Source organism: Abrus precatorius, unplaced genomic scaffold (genome assembly GCF_003935025.1).
Source record: "Abrus precatorius isolate BTA unplaced genomic scaffold, Abrus_2018 Scaffold8, whole genome shotgun sequence".
Taxonomy (NCBI): Eukaryota; Viridiplantae; Streptophyta; class Magnoliopsida; order Fabales; family Fabaceae; genus Abrus; species Abrus precatorius.
The window spans coordinates 281,035-300,836 of record NW_020874428.1 but is presented as its reverse complement, the minus strand read 5'-3'; the positions used below and the strand labels follow the sequence as shown (position 1 = coordinate 300,836).

At 30.5% G+C, this 19,802-nt stretch overlaps 2 protein-coding genes across 3 annotated transcripts; one reads left to right on the top strand and one right to left on the bottom strand.

Annotated features, from left to right (window-relative positions):
• LOC113847689 (metal-nicotianamine transporter YSL3-like) lies at positions 1–3,493 on the bottom strand. Of its 2 annotated transcripts, none has more exons than XM_027476930.1 (7): positions 3,124–3,493; positions 2,824–2,993; positions 2,531–2,628; positions 2,315–2,449; positions 2,035–2,224; positions 1,823–1,937; positions 1–938 (listed from the first exon to the last, which is right to left on the bottom strand). In XM_027476930.1, the coding sequence occupies exons 1-7, from the start codon at positions 3,491–3,493 to the stop codon at positions 1–3; spliced, it is 2,016 nt and encodes a 671-aa protein (XP_027332731.1). The 2 variants fall into 2 exon arrangements, with proteins under 2 accessions (XP_027332731.1, XP_027332732.1); XM_027476931.1 differs by having other exon boundaries at positions 1–926.
• A 6,967-nt stretch (positions 3,494–10,460) lies between these two features.
• LOC113847016 (ATPase family AAA domain-containing protein 1-like) lies at positions 10,461–16,111 on the top strand. Its single transcript, XM_027475839.1, has 6 exons — positions 10,461–10,465; positions 10,963–11,190; positions 11,718–12,018; positions 14,488–14,646; positions 14,818–15,113; positions 15,626–16,111. Exons 2-6 carry the CDS (start codon positions 10,993–10,995, stop codon positions 15,842–15,844), a joined length of 1,173 nt encoding a protein of 390 aa, XP_027331640.1. The 5' UTR covers positions 10,461–10,465; positions 10,963–10,992; the 3' UTR covers positions 15,845–16,111.
• Positions 16,112–19,802: the final 3,691 nt, after the last annotated feature.

The following is a 19,802-nucleotide window of genomic DNA, read 5'->3' as shown; positions in this document are numbered from 1 at the left end:
CTAGTTGGTTGCAAGGAATCTCATACAGATTGGGGGATGAACCTTAAACAATGCAAGAATAGATGAAGGGAGAATCCACAGTCCATCTCCACAAATCAAACCAGAAGCAACTGCTGGAACCATCAAACTTGCCTCCTTGCTTTTTAGTATGTGCCACAAATACACAATCAAACTACCCACACACATGTCAATTGCAAAGTATCCACCTACAACAAAAGGGACAGCCATTGCCATTGGAAGTGGAACCCATCTCCCAATGCTTTTGGGGTTCAAATCTCTCACCAAGTTGGCTGCTACAGCAAATGCAAAGAACCCACAGCAAAGCTGCAAGCAGTGGTGAGGGAGTGCAGAAAATCCTTCAACACCAAGAATTGCCATGTTTCTATATATGATGGCATATGGTGCTTTGTATTCACCATTTGGATTTCCCACATCAAAAGCCTTATAGAAAAGGAAGAATGTGAGTGGAGCAATAACGCAACCTATTGCTGTCCCTATAGCTTGAGTTAGAAGCATTGATTTTGGAGAAGTGAAGGTGAGGTGGCCAGTCTTAAAATCTTGCATCAAGTCAGATGAGGTGGAAACAAGAGATTTGATCACGCCACACCCGACAAGTCCGGCGACTATGCCGTCACTTTTCCCACCTAAGGCAGCAAGCACAAAAAGAGCCACTTTCCCATAATTATAGGCCATGTTCATATCAGTTAAGCCAGAACCATAAGCATTGCAGAAGCTAAGTGCTGGTGCAAGCAGATAGGCAACCACCACATAGTACCATTTCACCTCAGGGAAAATAAAAGGGATAACGATGATAGAAATGGAAGACAATAGTATGTACCCTGTACATGCTAACCATATGGGAATGCTTTCTCTTACAAAAGCTTCGTCACGTTTAACATCATCTAGAGGCTGGTGCTTCTCGTTATCTGAAATTGAAACTGCAGTGAAAAATATATATATTAGATTTCACATAGACATGTGACTCACTGATATTATGAATCACTCTTCAGCCTAGACCACTTTTGCTTGTCTTAAAACCAAATGAATTTAGTAATTATAGTATATAACAAAAAAAAAGTTTGAATTAGCTTAATTTACGTTCATAAAAAATGTTGCGGAGAGAATGTCTGGCTGAAAAGCAGTTTTGATTGAACATTAAACATAACCAAACATGTACTTAAGCTTAGTTTGGATAAGCTTCTAGAAAGGTACTTGCTGGAGAAGAAAATAAGGAGATAAAACAAATAAAATAATTTTCATAAGTTAAATCAACTTATGCACCTCATGTTTTGGAAAAGTTAATTGAGATAACTTCTAAAAAATTGAAGAGCATAAGTTAATTTTAACTTATGAGATTAATTTTATTTGTTTTATCTTTTTAATTTCTTCTACAAGTACTTGTGCATAAGCTTACTCAAATTGAGTCATAGTTGATTATATAAAAACAAAAAGGGATATCAGAATTAGAGTAGAATACAGAGGACAACCTCATTATAGACAGATGCATGTAGTATCCCAACCCACCCTAAATATTTCCACAATACTCTATTACTGTCTACGTCTCCCAGATCCTTCCCTCCCATTTTATCTTTATCTAACCAAGCCCCTCATTTTCCCACACTCTTTTTCCATCTGTCCAAGCTTATCACAGTTCAAATTCTCTTCTGCCCTTTACATTGTCTTCGAAGTAGTAGCTGTATGAGGCCTATCATAGAACAAATTCTCATACTCATTTTATTGGTAATATATCAATTGTTCCTTTGATATGGCATCGTCTTTTACATTTGGCGTAGGACTTTTATGATAAGAGCAAGTTAATTACCTGTTTTGTGATTCCTCCTTTCCATGCTAGCATGGATATTTGTTGCTGTAAAATAAACAATTTTGACAAAATTGTAGAACCCATCACCAAGGATTAAGGCAATGGAAATAAAAACCTGCATCAAGAAAATATGGGAAAGTTAAAGCTTGAAATGGAAGAACTTAAGTCAGATTAGTTCTGATATAGTCCTTCAATTGTAACTCATTTTAGACCTTATAACCATTAAGACTCTTCATACTACTTTCTTGTAAACTCTCAGGGAACCATTGTCCTTTCAGTCCCCTGATCAATGGCCACATAATACCCCATGAGAGCACAGCACCAAGAAGCAAGGAGAAGTTGACAAGATGGGAACAAATCATTCCTGCTCCAACATAAGTCATGCTGAAGTCAAAGTAAAATCTGCAAATTCAAACATTTTAATCAGTGATGGACAATTATTTCATGGTTCAACTCATAGTAGTAGAACAAGGATGAGATCAGAGCACACACGAGTTTTTCCATGCTTTCAAACCAAATGTAGGAAACTGAACGAATCCACATTGATCTCCACCAGCATAGAACCATTGGAAGAATGACCAAAGGAAACTGAATGAGAACAATTTCATGAAACCATTGACCTGCTTCCTGTGAAAGATGTAATTTAGTTTTATATTGTATACAGATTCACCACGTTTAATAAATAACAAAATAAAAGCCGATTCATACTTGGCCATGTCATCTCCTTTATGAGTATGGAACCCGTTAATAAGAACAGCTGTAGCAGTTCCACTTGGATAAGTCAATTTGTAGTCTATGATCATCATCTATTAAAAAACATTAATTGCATCAGCAACAAAATCCAAGTTACTCCAAACCAAATTCATCTGAAATTTTCATCACTTCTACATTAATACATTAAACTAACAAACTTCAAGAGTAGCAAACCTTTGATTACCCAAAAATATATTCATTTCAATTAATCAAGTAAAAATCATAGAAGGTTACTCCCAGAAAAACACCTTCCTAAGGGGAACCAATGCCGCTAGCCCGACGAAGTAGGTCACAAAGAGAAAGGCTGTCATCCAGCCAATTCCAGGTTCCTTGGTGTTAGGAGTATTCCCCTGTGTATCAACCCCTACTTGTTCATATGTCTTCCTGTTCAAACCCAAGAGGTGAGACCCAAAACCACCTACAAATAAACAAGTAAAATTTCAAAACCTACATACACAAACACCCTGAGTTATTCATTTGTATGTCCAAAATCAAATTAAAGAGTGCAATTTAAATTGTATTACACAAAAATTTAAGAAAAGCTCGACCTCCAAAAGCTGTGCTATAGCATGCAACAGCACAAGTCTGAATTAGGGTATTCTCCTGTCGAGTGAAAGGTGTTGAAACAATCTTTGCTTTCTCAAGCAACATAGTCCAAGCTCGAATGAACACAAAGCCAAGGAGAGCAGCTGAAACATTGAGATTGGGAACAAGCCCAGTTGAGAGGTTCAGCTTCATCACAATCACACTATAAATGATACCAATAAGGAAGCTAGTTATTATTCCTCGAATTGTGATCTGTTTTGTCCATGATACTATGCTACTTTGGTCCTCAGGCTCCTCTAGTTCAGCCTTTTCAATGTCATCACTGTCAAAATTCTGAATCTCTTTCAGTTCATCACTGTTTGTAGTGTCCATTGAATCAATCTTGAAAGAAAATAAAACGAGGAAAGTGACACTGTTAGAAATGAAACAATTGTACTCAAGGATAGCTAAAACTTCCCATTGCTACATGTATTTAAAGAGTATCCAAATTGCAAAAGCGAACTTGTAATCCAAGTTGAATAACAAGTTATAATTTGTAAATGCAGAGTTGAGTCGCCCTTTATAACAAGGATTACTAATACAATTCTTCATCTAATGTGTGGAAACAAATAAAGTTAAAAAATCATCATTTTTTTATAAAAGAAAAATTCGATTTTTAATTCCTTAATGAGTATAATAGCAACAGCTGTTAATCTTCTGCCCAAAAACTATAATTATTTCTAAAAGAAAAGTAAAATAAAACAAGAAATGGAACCCCATCAAATACCATACCTTAAATTTCCTTTTTGATTTGTTAGAAGAATGGAGCTCAACGACAGGGGATATTCAAACTCCAATGGTTCAGAAAAGACAAAAAAAAGTGGCATGCATCAACATAAACTTCCACAACTGAAGAATCTGACACCTCCAAATGCATTTGAAGACCCACAAACAAATTAGGATTTTGGGCCACATTCAGGTTTGGATGCAAACCACCTGATGAGTCGTAACATGAAAATCTCACAAACCCACCAGAGGCTTCGAAATTCTTGTCGGAATTGAACCCCAAAAAAGAGACTGCAGGGCGAAGATTTGCAGTAGTACCATCCGATATTTATGCTACCCATTACTAAAAGAAAAAAAGTACATGCCAAATCAAAACATTAAACACCTCAGCAACTTGCATTGTAGTACAATACCAAAATTGTTGTGTGCGGTACTACAAAGTGCTAAAAAAGAAAGAAAAAACTGTAATTGTTGTACTACACTACTAAACCAACCTACTTTTTTATTTTTGGACAAATACTCTATGATTTGAACAGCCACGTTTGGCTGGGAATTCGGAATCAAAACTCTAATTTTGAGCAATAGATAGAGAGAGAAAGAGAGAGAGAGAGAGAGAGAGGGGTCATTCGTTAATGTTGTTTGCGTTTGGCGTGTGGCTTCCACACGAAATGTGGAAGGAGAGACTCATGACAGATCAACCACCGATACACACGCGGGAGACATTGACACTGCATACTTAAGGAAACAGTAACTGAAAGTCAATGTTAATGACAAATTATTAATTATTAATTTTATTCAATGGATACAAATATTTTTTAAATATTGCAATTGACCACTGTTAGTAACAAATAAATGCTAGCAATATATTATTTACACATTTTTAATCTATTTTGTATTAATTCAAATTATTAAAAATTAAAAAAGTATCAGAGCAAAGACAGTAAAGAATAAAATAAAAAGAGTATTTTAAAACAATTTAAAACGAAAATAAGGCTTATGTAAAGTTATAGATTAAAATAATAGATGCTAATTTAAGAGAATAAAATGTGTATTTATTAAAAAATATAAATAAAAAGAGCATTTATTGTTACTCTTTATTTAATATTTTTAATTTAAATATTATTATTAATAATTTAATTAATCAATAAAAAGAGTATTTTAAATACAATTTATTTAAAAAGAGTGACAATAGATATTTTAGAATGATAATAGACTCATTAAAAAAAGAAATTTTTAAGGTTGATTCTTTAATTTAAATGAGTCAAATATAAAAATTAGCTTAACTTATTAAAATTTTGAAGTTTAGGTTTGATTTATTAACAAGTTTATAACTTATTTACATATTTTTTTAACAAACTTTGAATTATATTTATTTATTAATTTAGTATTTAATAAAAAATTTATACAGAAAATTAAAACAAAATAATGATAAAATAAAAATTTATCTACGTGATATTGTCATAAGATAAAAATAAAATATTTTATTATAAAAATGATATGTTTTTAAAAAAATTATGTCTATTTCTTTAAAATACATCTCTTGAAAATTAATATGAGATAAATATTTTTACATACATGTAGGAAAATAACAATCAAAATTATAGTTTTGAAGTAAAAATAATAAATAAAAATATAATTATAATTATTTAAGTATACATAAACACATGTGTCAATAATTCATGAGTTATTAATATAAATATTACAAAATTTGAACTTAGTTCGCTGAAATAATTAAGCATAATTTTTATTATCACATCAATATTTTTAAATAAATAAGTTTTAAAATATATAAAAATTATTTATTTTTAAATATTTTATAAAAATAGAAGTTGTATTTTATTTAATAAAATTATTAAACATATTTTATTTTTAAAAATTAGAAAACATTACAAAATTTTAAATTCAAAAGTTACTCAAACCCACTTCTAAAAAAATATTTAGATTTGATTTTTTATAAAATAAAATTTAAAAAATTTAAAATAAAATTACTTTTTCAATAAAAATATTGATCCAAAATAAACACTTATAATTTTGTAACATAAATTTAAAAGAATAATGTAATAATTATGTATTTTGGAAGAGTTAATTTGATAAATAAATTTAAAAAAATACTATAATGACACATGAAGTTATTGAACCAAGTTTGGTAAAACAAACTTAAAATTGAGAGCTTTTAAATGTGAAGTTATTTGAAAGCTATACACTAGTAGCTAGAAATTTATTGCTTATATATATCTGTAAGAATTGATTTAATAACTAAAATTTATAAGACTTAATTAAGCATTTGGTCACTACAAAAATTGCATCATTTGAATTTATTCTCTGCAAAAAAATTTGTTAAGATGTAAACTAATTTTGTGAACATGTTAAATATCAGTGTCTAGTGTCATGTGAATTTTGTTAAGTTCAAGAGTTAAAAAGACATTGTGTGTTGTTGACAAGGATAAACATCTCTTTGTACTTGTATTTAATGCAATATTTTATGTTTTGAATTTTGACAACTATAAATTAAATTTGTAAAATAATCCTTAGAGGACATTTATGTTATTTTGAAAACTTGGTTTTTAACCCCTAAAACTGACAATCCACACACTCCATCTAACAAGCATTCATGGCAACTAATGAATAAGAAGAATCACTAAAAAAGGTGCAATAGTAGTTAGACCCATTGCAAAAGCTCATTGATAATTCATCGTCCACTGTGATATGTGGGTTTTCATGTCACCATGACGAGCAATCATGGCTAAGATGAAACTCTCACATCTGTGGCCCCATCCTAAGTCCTTTAACCTCATAACACCATTTTCCACAAATTGTCGATAGTAAACTCTTATTCATGGAGATGTCGAAGGCTTAAATCCTTACCCACACCTTTCCACAATGCCATCAACATGCACATTAAGAAAGAGGCAGGGGTCATCAAACGCAAGGTTGATGATAATCAAAATCAAAATAAAAACAGTTGATGATAATGATAGGGACTTGAAAATAAAAAATCCTTTTCAATAACCAAGAGCAGTAAGGATAGTACTATCCTTCTCAAATGACACTCAACTTTAGAGTCTATCAAAGTCCCAAAATATAAAATGCTCTGAATTAAAAGTATGTAGCTCTCTCTATAGGCTTTTTTATTTAAATAATACTATTTTAAAAACAAATTCTTAAAATAAGATTTATTCGAAACTAATTCCGTGTCTGGGGCTGATGTAGGCCAGTATCGCACATGCATAGACGATAGCAAATTTTTATTATTATTTTAATAAAGTATCGTTCTAATATTACCGATACTATAACAAAAATCGACACTTGTCAAAATCGCATGAGTATCGGACAAAATGAAACGATAACATATTTTTATTATTATTTTAATATATTATCGTCGTCCAGCATTCGAAACTCATGTTTTTTTAATCAATTTTAATACTATCGCTGCAGATTAACCGATACTTATGCTAAATATGACTTCTTAGAGCAGTTACTTTAAAACTGCTCTCATAACACTATTTTAGAGAGCGGTTAAAAATGAACCGATCTCATAACTCTAGTTTAGAGAGTGGTTAAAAATGAACCGCTCTCATAACACTATTTTAGAGAGCGGTTTAAAATGAACCGCTCTCATAATTCTATTTTAGAGAGCAGTTCCTTTTGAACCGCTCTCATAAGTCTATTTAAGAGAGCAGTTCCTTTTGAACCGCTCTCATAAGTCTATAATAGATAGCGATTCCTTTTGACCCGCTCTCAAAATTCATTTTTTTTACTTAAATAATACTTTTCTAAGGAACCGCTCTAGTTTAAGATTCGACACGTGGCAGTAGTATCGGACTTTAGTGGACAATAGTATTGTCGCTAGTCAATCAGCGTCAGCTGTATCGGTTTGACTGGAGCGATACTATTGCTACACCAACACGTGGCACGGTGCATGTAAAAATCCATTGGTTGGACTATATATATAAGGAAACGATGGCTTCAATTTCACTTTGTACATTTGTGTTGGAGGAGTGGAAACAGAAAGCAAGAAGCAGGAGAAGAAGTATCAAGGTTAGTAAATTTTGGTATTAATTATATAAAATTTTTGTATTAATAATGTTAAAATTTTAGTATGAAATTTAAATTAATTTATTAATTAAAATTAGTAAAATAATGGAAGGATTTAAATATATTTAATATCATGTTTATGTAGATTTGTTGGAGAGTATGTATTTATATATTTTATTCTAATAAATTTATGGACAAAAATTAGGAAAAAATTATGGTACACATGTAAAGTGTAAATTTTGTAATGAAAAATTTACTATATTGTAAATTTAGTTATTGTTGTAATTTTTAATTAAATTAAGAAATATTAATTTCATATTTAATAGGATTTGAGAAGAATAAGTGTTAAAATTATGTAAATTAGGATGCACAAATAGGTAATAAGTCAATAAATATTATGTAGATTATATAAATATGAAAGTTTTAAAAATTTAAAAAGATGATTAATACAATAAAATGAAGTATAAGTGAATTATTAAAATATAGGAAAAAGTGTGAAATTTTGTAATTATAATTAGAATATGAATGAGGTTATTTACAATTAACATTTAAATTAATATATATATTCTAATTTTGTAGTATAATTTGTTGATGTAGGATGACTGATTTTGTAATAATTGTATATTGAAACGGTTGAATGTTTTCAAGTAACGAAGGTGTTACGTTTGAAGGAAATAATAAAATGATTAAGATTGAATGTGGAATAAATTTAGAGACATTGAAAAGAAAAATTCATGCAAAACTGAAATTGTCTACTAGTCAAGTTATATCTAGGTTGATTTCACGATTTTTAGTAGACCCGATTGTTAGACAATACACAATGTTAGATATATGTGATAATGAAGATATTGATTGCATGTTAAGTGCTTTTCTTCAACATTTTTTATTTCATTATTTTTTATATATCTATATATTAAATTTTAACGAAAATTTTGTAAATAATTATTATGCATCAAAGTTTGAACAATAACTTTTCATGGTATATTTATTATATACATTGTAATTATAGTGTTGTTAATTTTAGTTTTATTAAAATTTCATTTTATATTCTATTTTACTCTACAACAATTTAAAAAATTATGCAGTACTTACATTATTACTTTATTTAAATTTTTAATTTTATTTTACTTCTCCTATTTTATTTATATTAAATCAAAAACAATTTTTTAATTTCACTTTATTACAACCTAATATATTTAATTTAATTTATTCCCATTTTTTAATCATTTTTAAAATATATCATTTTTTAATTATTTCTTTTTACTAATCAACACTAATAATATAATTTCTCATACCTTTTACGTAATACATATTTATTTCTAAATATAATTATCTTATTATCTTCTAAATATTACTAATTATGTATTTGTATTTTAATATGTATTTGTATTTTAATATTTTATGATTTAACTAAAATTCTATATTTGAATGTATTTTATCTATCATAACGTTTGTAATTTTTTTTCTCTAAACATAATATTACATATATCAACCAATAACAAAATAGCACTACTTATATATCTATTTTTTTTTATATCAATCAATTTTTATATATAATTTATTTATCACAAATTAATAAATATATCAATTACACTCAACAAATTAATATATATCTATAAATTACACTTTAGAAACAAATTTGGAAAATTAAATTACAATAAATAATAAGAAAAATCATTTTTTCCCGGTTCTAAGTCAAATGCACAGTTTTTACATATACAAACTTTCAGATTTTTCATTTCATACATGTAATTACTAAAATCTGATAAAAAATTTATAAAAAAAAAGCAACTGCATTTGATATAGATTTCTAACCTTTAATGCCGACAGCAACAACGACTATTCCAGTTCACCAATATGGGGTCCTAAATTACAGATTGAAATTGGTTATTATTTTTCAAATGAAACTCAATAAAATATCACCAATTCAACAAAATAATTTTTACCTTCCAATATTTCAGAGAATAATGCAAACGAAATGAACTTTTTACACAAAAATTTTGCAAACTTGCATAAAAAACCTTCAACGCCGGCGTTAATGGAGATTATAATGGAGGGGAAGAGAAGAAGAAGCTTGAGCGACGTCAGTTCCAATATTCCAGGTGTGGCAGGCACAACTAGTATCGCCCATAAAGCAACGATAAGCTAGTCGACGTCTCAGAGTCGATACACGTACGATCTCGACACGTGGCGCAATTTATCCCTGACTGTCCATTTTGAATGGTTATCGTCTCTCTTTCGCCGATACTCCTTACGAACCGCTCTCATAACTCTATTTAAGAGAGTGGTTCCTTAAGAACCGCTCTCTTAACTCTATTTTATAGAGCGGTTCATAAGGAACCGCTCTAAGAAGTCATATTTCGTACTTCTGCGGCAAAATATCAAAATAATAATAAAAAATAAGTATCGGTTAATCTGCAACGATAGTATTAAAATTGATTAAAAAAATATGAGTTTTGAATGCTAGACGACGATAATATATTAAAATAATAATAAAAATATGTTATCGTTTTATTTTATCCGATACTCATGATTTTTGGTGTAGTATCGGTAATATTTGAACGATACTCTGTTAAAATAATAATAAAAATTTGCTATCGTCTATGCATGTGCGATACTGCTGCTGATCTAACAAAAAAAAGGTTCAGACACGGAATTAGTTTCGAATAAATCTTATTTTAAGAATTTATTTTTAAAAAAGTATTATTTAAATAAAAAGCCCTCTCTATATATATATACTTAGACGCGAGACTTACTAGTTATAATTTATATAATATAAATATTTGAAATAAATTATTTTGATTTTATAATATTCCTGTCAAGAAACTTACTAATTTAATAATATTACCTATTAAAAAGTAACATAATAGCATAGCACAATAACAAACGAAATTGTAAAAAGAATAAATTTTAAAATAAAAAATGAAAAAAATAAACCGACTCATGAAATAGGTGGAATTTGATCAAATAAAAATGGTAAGGATACCAAAAAGTGGGGAACGGTAGAGAGTTTTTGGTCTGAGGAGGAGAAGCGACGATAGAAGAAAATCAGAAGACTAAAGGGAGGCGTAATGGGGGGTTTATCAGAGTCGAAGATCCTCCAAGAACTGGTTCTGTACGCTGCAAGCGCAGCACTGAGTTGCTTGGTCTTGTTCGCTGGTCTCCGTCAATTTGACCCAACCCGCGAAGCATCGAAGAAGGCCCTTCAACACAAGAAGGAGATTGCCAAACGCCTTGGTCGCCCCCTCGTTCAAACTAACCCTTACGAGGTACGTTCCCTTTTCTATGGCATCTACGGAATAATATTAATATCAATTCAATTAGTTAACAGTATCTTATAAGGTTTTGCACAAGCATTAGGATTTGTTATAACTTGGCAAATCAGGAAGGAGCGCTTAATGAGAATATTAAGTGCCAGAGCACAACTTTGACAACAATGAACGGAATTGAATTACGTGCTGTTATGTTGCTAAGCTCTAGTTTTGACTTTAAATATAACTGATGGTGCTGATATTATCTTTTTACTTCTATTATCGCTGCGTGTTACGCGCAATTCCAAGTTGGATTTCTAGGTTTATGTGCCACAGTGCAAGTATTCTGAAAGTGTTACGGTATAATCTTTAACTATTGTTGACCAATTTCTGGTGAAAGAAGAAATTCATTTATAAACAGAATTATATTAAAATAATTAATGGCCTTCTTTAATTTCAAAAGAGACATTTTCTGGTTTTCTGTAAAATGGAGGGACCAGAGTTGAGAATCGAGTATTTCAAATTGGTGCCTTTATCTTGTACAGGATGTCATAGCGTGCGATGTTATTAATCCTGACAACATTGATGTGGAGTTCAACTCTATTGGGGGACTGGAAACTATAAAGCAAGCTTTGTTTGAGCTTGTTATTCTGCCTCTAAAAAGACCTGACTTGTTTTCTTATGGTAAGCTTCTTGGACCACAAAAGGGTGTGCTGTTGTATGGACCTCCTGGCACAGGGAAGACCATGCTTGCCAAAGCTATTGCTAAGGAATCTGGAGCAGTTTTCATCAATGTGAGGATATCAAACCTGATGAGCAAGTGGTTTGGTGATGCCCAAAAACTTGGTATGTGTGTTAAGTTTATTACCTTTCATTTGCTTCCAAATGATTATTTTGCATCTTTATGAAACCTAGCCATGCAGACTATTCAAATTGTTCATGCAGAATATTCAAAATGTTGAACATGATTTCTAGAATCAAAGGATGTGATAATCTCATCATGGAGTTCATACTAGTCAATATTGTCCTCTAGATTATGGGATCACTGATTGTCTGCTTTGCACCAACTTCTTTGGTCCCATTCCCATGTTAGAACATGGTTTCGTGGAATTGCAGATCAAGCACTTGTTGAAGTGTTAAAGCACATTGAATTAGATAGAATGAGATTTACTAATCCTTCCCACACGTTTTCATCCACAAAGGCTTGGACCCTCTAGTCCAGCAAACTTTAGCCTGCTTGCAAAGTCGTCCCACAGGATTGGCTGAAAGTTTAGCAGTGCTGAAAATGAAACCTAAAATGACAACTAGCGGTTGAAGAAAATTACACTTTTTGTGGTTGTCCAGCATAATATCTTTAAACTCTTCAATTAATTGATCAAGTTCTTCAACAAGACTATAAGGAGGGGTGTCATTGAATTCCATGGTAACGTGTGTCAATGACTCAATGAATTCCATAGTAACCTCTGAATTGACTTTCTTTCTCAAACTTTGAGTAAGCAAATGTAAATTTTTGTTTGATGTATCGTTGTCGACGTGTCTTTGAGGTAGGGTGACTACCGGCAGTCTTAGGTTGGACTGCATGAAATCCCTCCATCATTAGGAAAAGATGTGTTAAACATGATAAATATCTTAACTCTAGCTGTCAATCTTAAGTGGAACCCTATAACTCTCCTTAACATCCAAACGAGTCTTATTTATTCATGCAATCTTAGATGGCTGGGGATGGTGGTCATGTGTCAATCCTAACTTGGAAACGGGCAGAAATGGCATTCATAGTACTACTTTCATCAATGACTAGCTTGCATGGATTTTTTCAATTTGGACAATGGTACAGAAAAAAGCTAGTATGCTTCCAAGCCTCGTGCAATGCGATGTGGATAAAATGCAATGCATGATGGATAATGTTGTCCTCTTGACAACGTATACATCAGAAGCATAAATGAACAACTCAATTATCTCATCCTCAAAATCTCCTGACTCATCGTCTTTTGGTGGATCTCTTATAACGGTGGGGTTTCTGTGTGGACACTGATTTTTCCTATGTCCTCGGTCATGAGTCATGACAATGGAAACACTTGATGCTAAAGAAATTGGTTTGTGGATCAGTCTGATATATGCCTTTCCATAATCATTGGTGTTTGAGGTGATAGTCACAAAGGCACTCATGGGTAAATGGAACAAGTGAGACACTCCACTACCTTGGGAAGTAATGATAGGTGGATGAGATGAATGAGTTATGGAGCAAATAGTTCCTCACCGCAGGTACTAACAAAAATTGCTCAATTTCTCTGACCTTGTGAAAATGCCTCATAAGGATGCATGAAGATAGAAGGCAAACCTCTCTCTTGATAGAATCGCACAATCCATTAACAAAATTTTTATCAGTCACCCAACCTTCCTACTAGTTATCACACTTAAGCTGCTTAAGTTTATCAAAATTAGTCATATATTCAATCACACTCCCAGTTGATTGTCTTAAGGTTTAACCATTGATCCATGAGATGGTTGCTATGGTAAGTGGGAGGCATTTCTTTTTTGCAACTTTTGTTTCTTAATGGCCCAATTTTCTATGGGTGTTAGCCCTATATGTTGCTTCTCTTATTCAACCATTCCCCAAAATAACCTTGCAGATTCAGTAAGCCTAATGATGACTAACTTAACCTTAGAGGGATCAAAACAAGGGTAGCAGGAAAAGTAATAAAACACCTGTACAATAATCAAAACATTTTTTTTATACAAGGACTAACTTGTGAATGAGTGTTAATTATAAGAACCAAATCCCCATTTAACCAAAATTTCTTATTATACCTTATCATGTGTATTTATTATGAATATAATTTTCTGTAGAGGTAGTAGGACCTTGTGTTAGGATTTGATTCTGACATCTTTGGTGGATGTCATTGTACAATTTCATGCATATAATTAATACTACCTCTAATCCCAGATATAAGTTCCTTTTCAAGGAGTTTTCATGGTCCTTTTATAAGATTATTTCTTACATTAATTATTATTATTTTTTTTATAAAAATACCCTTAATTAAGTCAAAGTAATTAATTACATAGGAAATGGGACCCAATAATCTTAAGGGTAATTTTGAAAAAATTATACAAATTGTTGATAAATTTAATGTCATTAATGATACTAATTGCCTTTTCTTAATTGTTTGCTGTAGTTAAAATGGTCTTATATTTTGAACCAGAGATAGTAATGTTGAGAACCGTACTGATGTAAAATCAAGTAATCAACCACAATCTGAATTATCCTTTGAAGTCTTTGGTTTGGATGAACATTGATGTTCTGCTGTTCTTTTTCAGTGGCTGCTGTATTTAGCCTAGCTCATAAGCTCCAGCCTGCAATCATATTCATTGATGAAGTTGACAGTTTTTTGGGTCAGCGTCGCACAACAGATCACGAGGCTTTGTTAAACATGAAAACTGAATTCATGGCTTTATGGGATGGCTTTACAACTGATCGTAAGTTTTAAACATGTTATATAATTTTCTTTTGAGGGTCAAATATTTAAAATATTTGCAAATAGGATACTATCAATTGATGCAGCTTTATTTAGCATTCTTATGTTATCTGTACTTGGACCAGGTTTTTAACTGTGATGACTTTCGTGCTTTTAATGTGTGTGTGTGTAGAGAATGCTCAGGTTATGGTCCTTGCTGCAACTAATCGTCCTTCAGAACTTGATGAAGCAATACTTCGACGTCTTCCTCAAGCGTTTGAAATCGGCATGCCACATCAAAAGGAGAGGGCTGACATATTGAAGGTTATCTTGAAGGGTGAGAGGGTTGAAGAAAACATTGACTTTGACCACATAGCTTACTTATGTGAGGGTTACACTGGTTCAGATATATTTGACCTATGCAAGAAAGCTGCTTATTTTCCAATTAGAGAACTGCTGGATGAAGAAAAGAAAGGGAAAAGTTCTTCTGTAAGTGATTCATTCCACTACTTTCCCCTCTACCTTGATGTTTAATATTCATATCAGTGTTTCGTTTTCTAACTAAAAAACAAATATTTTCTGAGTATGACTATTTTAAAGCTATTCTTTGAACCGGAGCCCGGAGTTATATTTGCTTGCACGGAGTCATGTATCTGGTCAATGAAAACAACTAGTTAATTGTGCAAAGATGAATTGATGTCAGATATGACTTACTTCTGCTTGTCTTGCATCAAGCCTTTTCATAGACATGCTTTTTTTTGAAAAAATATTCTGATGATATCCTATTAGAGTAGAAGCTGCAATGTTTTTTTTTTTTTTTTTTGTCTTTTTATATGTAACTTGTTTTTAATATTTTGTCTGCATTACTTTTATTTTTATAATTTAAGTAACTGATGGATGGAAGTGGAAAATGAAACAAGGAGTAGCATAGTGTCATCCAGAAAAGGAAATTGAATAGTCATGTTGATAGCTTCTGAAAATGTCTAATTTTCATGGTTCAGGCACCTAGACCATTGTCACAGACAGATTTAGAGAAGGTCCTTGCCACTTCACGGAACACAAAGGTTGCTGCAAGTGAATACAGTGGATTAAGTGCAGATGCACTAAGATGGACAGGGCACAGGGAACCAGGTGACTATCAGGTTCAAGCTGCAATTAGTGAACTCTCTAAGTTTGTTTCTCACATGATTAACCGTCAGCCAGATGCCAAGGATCTTTAAAATGCTACCTTTCTTAGTTTCTTTAGAGCATTATTTGACTGTCAATGCAGATTAGCCCCAAGTTTGTAAACGCACCGATCCCATACTTATATTAATTCCAGTAAATGTTATTAAGCATCTTACGATGAGTATAAAAATGCGTGGTGGCCATTGCATTTTGTTGACACTGATGTAATTATCCTTAGTGGATTACTACTTAATATTTGTTTTAAGAAATTTATTGTTGCTGATTAAAATTTCGCTAATGCAAAGATAATTTTGTTTCTTCCACGATACTGTGTTTGTGTCTATATACATTTTTGTTGGTGACTTGGTTCCACTATCCATTTTGTTTTTAATGAAATTTAATTTCCGGAAGCATATTTATACTTTTTTGAAAATAAAATTTTAAAATTATTTATGAACTATTTTTAAAATTTAATTTTAGAAGTGATTATATATTTTTGAAAATTAAATTTTATAAGTTATTTGTAATTCACTTTCAAAATTTAATATTTAGAAATGCATTTGATACATTCTGAAAAATTAAAATTTAAAAGTGATTTACAAATAAATTTTGAAATTTAATTTTAAATAGTATTTCATACCCTTTGAAAATTATGTTTTGAAAGTAACAAAAAGAAAAAAGGATAACACGTAGTAACACGATGGTATAAATTGCAATATTTTATAATTAAAAAATGAAAAAAATAATCCTGACCTTTGGTGTCATGTTCAAATCTTGGCTTTCATGAATTATAAAATTTCATATAAAATAAAATAAATAAATATTTTATAACATTATTTTATTTTAACATATAATATATTTTTAAAATACAAAAATATAAATCTGAATAACATATTTACAAGTGTTTAAACTATATGAATTTTTATATACGTAATTATGGAGATAATGAAATGATTTAAGTCTGTTTAGTAAATATAATATAATAAAAAAATGATAGTATTGAGAAATTGATAAAAATAAAATATGATAAGAGAATAATAAATTCTTGTCCTATGATATGTTTGATGAACATTAAAATAGTAAGTGTTATTATTTTTAATATTTAAGATAAATAAAAAATAATAGAATAAATTATATTAAGTGATATAAGTCTTAACAAATTATGACTGTATTGCTCTCTCTATATTATCAAACTTATTTTAAGTATTTTTCTTTTTACATCATTATGTGACTTATTAAAAATATAAATATAAAAATTGAAAATATCATATATTAATCTTTTGAATGAAAAAATTAAGATAATAATGTAAGGTGTATTGATTTGATTAAAGACACATTTATTCTAAAAATTTGGATGATTTATATATGCTTTGCAATTCATGATATTTTAGGTAAAAGTTATTATCTATCTATTAATTGATTTTTGTGAATTAAAATGAAGAAAAATTATTATTTTTAATGAAATAGAATTATTATTGTGATAATATATGACAGAAAATCTAAATACAAAATAAAATTATATTTAAAAAGATCAAATAATAAGAAAAGTGTCATATAAAAATAATGATCGTATATATCCATATTTTATTTTGGGATGTGAAATATAATAAAATGAAAAAATAATAATTATAAGGTTGCTTTTGCATCATAATATGACTTTGCTTTTTTTTTTTTGAAGTCATACTTAATCCTTTTAGATTATTTTAATAACTTTTTCTAATATCATCATCTACCGGGAGCCTTCAATATCATAACAAAGATAGAAATAGTCAGCACTTTCTGATACTATAGCATAATCCTTATGCATTTTTTTCATACTCGTGTTTATTTTCTCTATCAAAGTCATAATAAGAAAGATCATAACAACTGAACCATTGCCTAAAAGTTTTCTGATACACAAGATCCTCATAAAAAGGCAAGTGTAGAGCATACTTACTTTTAGTCATGGACTAGAGGATAATCATCATAAATAAAATTTTCAGAGAGAAACTGAAAAGAAACACATGATATAATAGAAACATAGATTTTATTTCAATTCGATTTGCCCTCGTAAGAACAAAAGATTCTCCTTATATAGACGATGAAAGACATACATTCTGATTACAAGATAACAAGTTCAGATAAGAATTTGACTTTTCTAAAGAAACTTTAAAAAAACAAATAAACTAAAATAACTTTTCTTACATGATAAAATATAAAGATATATGATAAAACACACTAATAAGACAAAAAGATATTTTTGTCAGCTTTTTTAGTCCTTTAAGATAGGTTCATGACTAAGAGAGAGGTTTGAATTTTCATCTGATTCTCATTCACAAATGTCTAACAGTTCTTCATTTAGATCTTGTGAATCAATCATCATGTCGGCTAGTGATGATCTGTCTTCATTATTTAGGATTATTTGTCCTTTTCTGTCTCACTGATCCATAATTTGATTAGAGAATGCCTTTACAGGTGGGAGTACTTGTTGAACTTTATTCCACATCTAATAATTATCAGGAATAGGAGGGTAAATAATATCCATTAGCTTAAGATTGGTACAGGTAGACAATGCCTTAACCATATCTCTATGAGTTCCATTGATAGTGTGAAGATGGATGATTAGGTCAGCTTGATTGAATAGAGGTCGATCTGGTTGAGAAACTTCTTTAATACAATTGTAGGTATTTCAGAATGAAACTTGATTTTGTGTGTATAACAATCTAGATTTGGGATGTTGAAAGTATAACCTATAGATAATGGCCACTAAGACATTTTTGGAGAACTCTGGTGGAGGCATATTTTATTCTATATGCTTCCATATTGTGACTCTCTCCATTTCAGCTTGAATATCTTTCTTTCAAGTTGAGAAATCTAGATATGGATCTTTATGATAGAAAGAATAGACAAGATTATTTTAAGATGAAATGATACTCCCTAAAGAAAAGTCATTTGGACAAGCACCATAAAAGGATGATAGAAAATTTCTCTTTTTTAATGAATACAATGATACAAGCCTTAAAAACACTTATGTTATCTCTCTCCCTCAGGAATTACAACCTGAGATTCACAAAATGATCACTACTCAAGGAAAGGATCTAACCAATTTAAATCTCGGACAGATCCATCAGATGACCATAGAAGCTCTTGACAAACTTGACAAACAACATTTACTTTTCACTGATGTGATGAATCAAAAATCAAAATTTTCAATGGCTTGCAAGAAAAATTATCTTGAAATCGGATGCAAAGACAAAAAATGTGTTTGTTCATCCAAGAAAAAGGGAAGATAAAGAAATTTTCCAAGAAAAAGCAGAAGAGGATGAAATTCTTCAAGAAAAAAAACAAAGAAGGGAAAGAATAAAAACACAAAATGTTTCATTTGTGGCAAGAAAGGGCATTTTGCAAAGAAATGTCCTAATAAAGATTCCAAAGCCCAAAATTTAGTAAATTCTCTAGATCTTGTTGAAGAAGATATTGAATCAAAATATTCAGAACAAGAAGAAGCTGACCAAGATACAGTCTCTGCTATACAAGATTCTTCTGATGAATTTTCGGATACTACTGATAAAGAGAATGATTATATTCCTCTTTATTCTATCCAAAAGATTCAAAGTATTTCCCAAACTCCTTCACAACCTTGTGTTGAAGTCCAAATTCTTAATAAAAGTCATTGTTTATATGGATACAAGAGTCCAAAGAATAATGATGAATCCATATATTCTTCCGAGAGATGTATGGAAAAAAAAAAATTCATCCTCATTTGTAGCAGTAGATGAAATTTTTTTAAAAACTGATTTAATCTCAAAGATTCCCATCGGAATCAAGTTTTTTCCTAACTGTATAGTTTAGATGAAGGTCATAGGAAGCCATCTTCTTAACAAAGATATCCTTCTTGGAATGGATGCTTACTGTATTGTAAAAAAGCTTTAAATACTATCCAAGGGAATTAAATTCAAAAGAAATTTCAAATCCTACACTGATGTTCTGAGACTCTATTCCCTCAAAAAATGTCTAGAAGAATATACAAAA